This window comes from Oncorhynchus clarkii, chromosome 5, assembly GCF_045791955.1.
Source record: "Oncorhynchus clarkii lewisi isolate Uvic-CL-2024 chromosome 5, UVic_Ocla_1.0, whole genome shotgun sequence".
Lineage (NCBI taxonomy): Eukaryota > Metazoa > Chordata > Actinopteri > Salmoniformes > Salmonidae > Oncorhynchus > Oncorhynchus clarkii.
In genome coordinates, this window is record NC_092151.1 from 90,024,805 (window position 1) to 90,031,538 (window position 6,734).

The 6,734-nt window shown below is 43.7% G+C and overlaps 1 protein-coding gene across 1 annotated transcript in view; it reads left to right on the plus strand.

Moving 5' to 3' along the window:
* The first annotated feature begins 2,622 nt into the window (after nucleotides 1-2,622).
* LOC139410275 (melanotransferrin) overlaps nucleotides 2,623-6,734 on the plus strand; it is a 21,267-nt gene continuing 17,155 nt past the window's right edge. Inside the window, exons 1-3 of the mRNA XM_071155758.1 lie at nucleotides 2,623-2,881; nucleotides 3,250-3,404; nucleotides 5,735-5,834. Of these exons, the coding sequence (XP_071011859.1) occupies nucleotides 2,839-2,881; nucleotides 3,250-3,404; nucleotides 5,735-5,834 (298 nt within the window). The 5' untranslated portion in view covers nucleotides 2,623-2,838. The remainder of the gene's footprint in view (nucleotides 2,882-3,249; nucleotides 3,405-5,734; nucleotides 5,835-6,734) is intronic.

The following is a 6,734-nucleotide window of genomic DNA, read 5'->3' on the forward strand; positions in this document are numbered from 1 at the left end:
CCTACCACTTCGCTGCTGAGACGTTTTTGCTCCTAGAAATTTCCAGTACAACAATGATAACACTTAAAGTTGACTGGTCCAGCTCTAGCAGGGAAAAAAATGTGATTTACTTGTTGGAAAGGTGGCACGTCCTATGACGGTGCCACGTTGAAAGTCCCTGAGCTCTTCAGTAAGGCCCGTCTACTGCCAATGTTTGTCTATGGAGATTGCATGGCTGTGTGCTTTATTTTATACACCTGTCAGCAACGGTTGTGGCTGAAATAGCCGAATCCACTAATTTGAAGTGGTGTCCACATACTTTTGGAGGTTGTAGTGTATGTTCCCCAATTGCAAATGAATAGGTAAAACACGTTTTTCAAAGCTACTACTAAATACCCAAGTAAGCCAGGTTACAATGGTTCACCTTGATTCTGATGTATACTGGACAAAAATATAAACGCGAAGTAAAGTGTTGGCCCCATGTTTCATGAGCTGAAATAAAAGATCCCACAAAAATTCCATATGCATAAAAAGCTTATTTCTTTCAAATTCTATGTACAAATCTGTTGACATCCCTGTTAGTAAGCATTTATCCTTTACCAAGATAATCCATCCACATGACATGAAGCATGACAAAAAGCTGATTAAACAGCAGGATCGTTACACAGGTGCACCTTGTGCTGGGGACAATAAAATACCACTCTAAAATGTGTAGTTTTGTTATACAACACATTGTCACAGATGTCTCAAGTGTTTGAGGGAGAGTGCAATTGAAATGCTGACTGCAGGAATGTCCACCAGAGCTGTTGCCAGAGAATTTAATGTTCATTTCTCTATCATAAGCCACCTCCAAAGTCATTTTAGAGAATTAAGCAGTACGTCAAACCGGCCTCACAACCACAGACCACGTGTAAACCACGCCAGCCCAGGACCTCGACATCCGGCTTCTTCACCTGTGGAATCTTAGACCAGCCACTCGGACAGCTGATGAAACTGAGGAGTATTTCTGTCTGTAGTAAAAACCTTTTGTGGGGAAAAACTCATTCTGATTGGCTGGGCCTGCCTCCTCAATGGGTGAGTCTGGCTCCCAAGTGGGTGGGTCTATGCCCTCCCAGGCCCACCCTGGCTGGCTGCCCAGTCATGTGAAATCCATAGATTAGGGCCTAATTCATTTATTTGAATTGACTAATATCCTTATGTGAACTGTAACTCAGTAAAATCGTTGTTTTTGTTGCATATTTTCAGCTGATGAAACTGTGGGTTTGCAAAACTAAAGAATTTTACCACAAACCGTCTCAGGGAAGCTTATCTGAGTGTTTGTCATCCTCACCAGGGTCTTGTCCCTGACTGCAGATCGTAACCGACTTCGGTGTTGAAAATGCTCAACTTCGATGGCCACTGGCACGCTGGAGAAGTGTGCTCTTCCCAGATGAATCCCGGTTTTAACTGTACCAGGCAGATGGCAGACAACGCGTATGGTGTTGTGTGGGCAAGCGGTTTGCTGATGTCAACGTTGTGAACAGAGTGCCCCATGGTGGTGGTGGGGTTATGGGCAGGCATAAGCTACGGACAACGAACACAATTGCATTTTATTGATGGCAAAATGCATAGAGATACTCTGACATGATCCTGAGGTCCATTGTTGCCATTCATTGCCATTCATCCTCCTCCATCACCTCATGTTTCAGCATGATAATGTACGGCCCCATGTTGCAAGGATCTGTACACAATTCCTGGAAGCTGAAAATATCCCAGTTCTTCCATGACCTGCATACTCACCAGACATGTCACCTATTGAGTATGTTTGGGATGCTCTGGATCGACTCGTACGACAGCGTGTTCCAGTTCCCGCTAATATCCAGCAACTTCACACAGCCATTGAAGAAGAGTGGAACAACATTCCACAGGCCACAATCAACAGCCTGATCAACTCTATGCGAAGTAGATGTGTCTCGCTGCATGAGGCAAATGGTGATCACACCAGATACTGACTGGTTTTCTGATCCACACCCCTACATTTTTAGGTATCTGTGAGCAAAAGATGCATATTTGTATTCCAAGTCATGTGAAATCCAAAGATTAGGGCCTAAATAATTCATTTAAATTGACTGATTTCCTAATATGACCCTTATATTACTCAGTAAAATCTTGTTGCAGGTTGATTGTATATTTCTGTTCAGTGAACCAGCATCGTATCTTACCTAAGGTTTTGGTTGTTGTTTTTTTCCTCGTATCCCATTCAGAAATGACTTTTGTAAAAACATTTTTATTTGATTGTATTGAAACACTGGTAAGGAAACAAGAGAAAAATGACATAAGAAATATGACGGCAATCTGGGAAATCAGTTAATGAAGGTTCACTTGTATTACTAGCCTAGTCTTCACATTAAACTTAGAACAAGATTCCAGAAATTGTATTTGTCATTGACAGGGTCAGGCAGAAAAGTTACTACAGTTACTATGTCCCCCCCCCCCCCCCAACCCCACTTCCTTGAGATGTACGATGGAAAAGCACCGGGCAGGGCCAGCAGAGGTGGGGTCTTTCCCCGTCAATGGCCTCTGTGTGCTCGGTCTGGCCAAGCGCCAGCTGCGGGCAGTAGGGACGTGTCTTTCCAGGTATGAGCTAACTGTCTGGAAGTCACCAAGTTTCAGAGAAAACGTTAGACGAAGAATAGCTAGAAAGTCTACTGATTTCCATAAAATTATGTTGTAAAATACTCATAACTTGTTTGACGATATGCGGAAAGCTGGAGTTCAACTTGGAGCTTGTACTTTGGAGCCCCAATCAGAGATCGGAAAGGTATAAATAAGGAGGTCGTACAGGATCAGACATTCTCACGTCTGGCTGACTCCGTCACTATGTGGGTATTCGTCGCCTCTCTGATAGTAGGCCTTCAGACTGGTGAGTTGTTTTTTTTACTCAATATAATAAATAGTATATTATGGAGGTGTGGAGGTAAAATAACGACATATTTTAATCCTTAGTTAAATAAAGGTTGCTTTTAAAAAAATTAAAAAACATCATAGTTATGTGTGTATTATAAAACGATAATAGCTGCAAAGACTACATTTGAATAAAAGGTTGGATTAATATGAATCCGTATAAAATGCTAGATATTATCAGCACATTGAGGTTTCTGGATGGAATTTTAATTTGTAAAAGACGAATTTGCGCAGTCGACGTTTGGTTGTGTACTCTATGAACATTGAGTAGCCATAGGACAACAAGAAAAATATGATTATTTTTGTTTGAATGTGTTCCCTATCCAGTGTCTGGCCAGAGCACTATAAGATGGTGCGCAATCTCCGCTCAAGAGATGACCAAATGTAACGCCATGGCGCAGGCCTTCAGCGGTGCGGCCATCCGTCCGATTATCCAATGCGTCAGCGACGTGTCTGTGGAAGGATGCGCGCAGAAGATCGGGGTAAGTGGGGCTCTTTCAGATTAATAGGGCACATTTCCGTTTATATTGACTTTTTATATGACTTCCTATAAAACTTGATCAAATCTAAAATATATATATATTGTATATATTCAATTACTCAATTCAACGGCTCAGACACAAGAGGCATGTGGCAGGGTCTACAGTCAATCACGGACTACAGGAAGAAATCCAGCCCAGTCACGGACCAGGGTGTCTTACTCCCAGGCAGACTAAATAACTTTTTTGCCCGCTTTGAGGACAATACAGTGCCACTGACACGGCCTGCAATGAAAACATGCGGTCTCTCCTTCACTGCAGCCGAGGTGAGTAAGACATTTAAAGTGTTAACCCTCGCAAGGCTGCAGGCCCAGACGGCATCCCCAGCCGCGCCCTCAGAGCATGCGCAGACCAGCTGGCTGGTGTGTTTACGGACATATTCAATCAATCCCTATACCAGTCTGCTGTTCCCACATGCTTCAAGAGGGCCACCATTGTTCCTGTTCCCAAGAAAGCTAAGGTAACTGAGCTAAACGACTACTGCCCCGTAGCACTCACATCCGTCATCATGAAGTGCTTTGAGAGACTAGTCAAGGACCATATCACCTCCACCCTACCTGACACCCTAGACCCACTCCAATTTGCTTACCGCCCAAATAGGTCCACAGACGATGCAATCTCAACCACACTGCACACTGCCCTAACCCATCTGGACAAGAGGAATACCTATGTGAGAATGCTGTTCATCGACTACAGCTCGGCATTCAACACCATAGTACCCTCCAAGCTCGTCATCAAGCTCGAGACCCTGGGTCTCGACCCCGCCCTGTGCAACTGGGTACTGGACTTCCTGACGGGCCGCCCCCAGGTGGTGAGGGTAGGCAACAACATCTCCTCCCTGCTGATCCTCAACACTGGGGCCCCACAAGGGTGCGTTCTGAGCCCTCTCCTGTACTCCCTGTTCACCCACGACTGCGTGGCCACGCACGCCTCCAACTCAATCATCAAGTTTGCGGACGACACAACAGTGGTAGGCTTGATTACCAACAACGACGAGACGGCCTACAGGGAGGAGGTGAGGGCCCTCGGAGTGTGGTGTCAGGAAAATAACCTCACACTCAACGTCAACAAAACTAAGGAGATGATTGTGGACTTCAGGAAACAGCAGAGGGAACACCCCCCGATCCACATCGATGGAACAGTAGTGGAGAGGGTAGCAAGTTTTAATTTCCCTCGGCATACACATCACAGACAAACTGAATTGGTCCACTCACACAGACAGCATCGTGAAGAAGGCGCAGCAGCGCCTCTTCAACCTCAGGAGGCTGAAGAAATTTGGCTTGTCACCAAAAGCACTCACAAACTTCTACAGATGCACAATCGAGAGCATCCTGGCGGGCTGTATCACCGCCTGGTATGGCAACTGCACCGCCCTCAACCGTAAGGCTCTCCAGAGGGTAGTGAGGTCTGCACAACGCATCACCGGGGGGGCAAACTACCTGCCCTCCAGGACACCTACACCACCCGATGTCACAGGAAGGCCATAAAGATCATCAAGGACATCAACCACCCGAGCCACTGCCTGTTCACCCCGCTATCATCCAGAAGGCGAGGTCAGTACAGGTGCATCAAAGCTGGGACCGAGAGACTGAAAAACAGCTTCTATCTCAAGGCCATCAGACTGTTAAACAGCCACCACTAACACTGAGTGGCTGCTGCCAACACACTGACACTGACTCAACTCCAGCCACTTTAATAATGGGAATTGATGGGAAATGATGTAAATATATCACTAGCCACTTTAAACAATGCCACTTTGTTTACATACTCATCTCATTTGTACATACTGTACCCGATACCATCTACTGTATCTTGCCTATGCTGCTCTGTACCATCACTCATTCATATATCCTTATGTACATATTCTTTATCCCCTTACACTGTGTACAAGACAGTAGTTTTGGAATTGTTAGTTAGATTACTTGTTATTACTGCATTGTCGGAACTAGAAGCACAAGCATTTCGCTACACTCGCATTAACATCTGCTAACCATGTATATGTGACAAATAAAATTTGATTTGATTTGATTTGTTTGTGACAGTTGATGTTTATATATTTTTTTCCCTTAATCATTTCAGTGACATTGTTTGTTTAATTAAGTTTTGGATAGGATAATGATATCACCTTTGGAGCATGTGTTGACCTAGTTGTCTAGGAGTATCTGCCGATGTCCTGAGTCCGACTGATTAGGAAGAAACACTATTTAATTTCATACAGTTGCGTTAACCATTGAAACATGCTATTTAAACCCCTCTTCATTTCTTTCTCCTAGAAAAACCAAGTAGATGCCTTTTCAATGAGCGCTAAGGACATCTACAAATTGGGGGAAGAAACTAACTTCAAAATAGCTGCAGGAGAGACTTCTGCTGATGGTAAAGAGTTTATGTCTGTGTTATATTTCTGATATTGCAGCACACTATCACAGTGTGTCTGTCACCAATTTCGCATAAAGTAATTTGTGTCTATTTCACTATCATTTATGAGCGTTTATGAGCGTTGGATATGAGCGTTGGATATGAGCGGTGGATATGTTTACTCTCTTTTTATGACATGCTTGTGCAAACTTTACCCAGAAAGAGGAACATATCATATAATGATTTACTGGAGATTCAAGTATCTTTAAAAAAAAACTAGGCAAATTCTTATTTACAATGACAGCCTACACTGGGCCAAACCCGTACAATGCTGGGCCAATTGTGCGCAGTCCTATAGAACTCCCAATCACGGCCGGTTGTGATACAGCCTGGATTCGAACCAGGGTGTCTGTAGTGACGACTGTCGTGGAAATTTCCTCTATTTACCAAATCATGAGAGCAAACCACACACAAGTCAGAGTTAGTTATCACAAAGTCAATTTTTAATTATATGAGCTCTATAACAACCCTGTGACTCTCAGATCAATTCAGTGTCTATAAATGAACTCTCTGAGAGTCCCTTACACATTGCAACTGAGATCCTTTATAGCAAAGACACACATAGCCAGACAGCATCGGCATAATTTATCATTCAGCTTTGTCTCCTAAACTATGTTATTTTCTCAAACTCAGAATCATAAACAAATCCTCCATATCAACAGCCATATATCAAATCCATCCTATCTTGACAAGATCACAGAGACACATTGACTGGCACACAGACATTGTGGAGCCAAGAGATACACGCTTGACCTCTCCCCTCTCTCCTACCCATGTAACTTAGTCTTGACATAGAACAGATACTGCAACACCGCCACAGTATTATACAAACACATTCTGATGAGAAGTAACTGACAA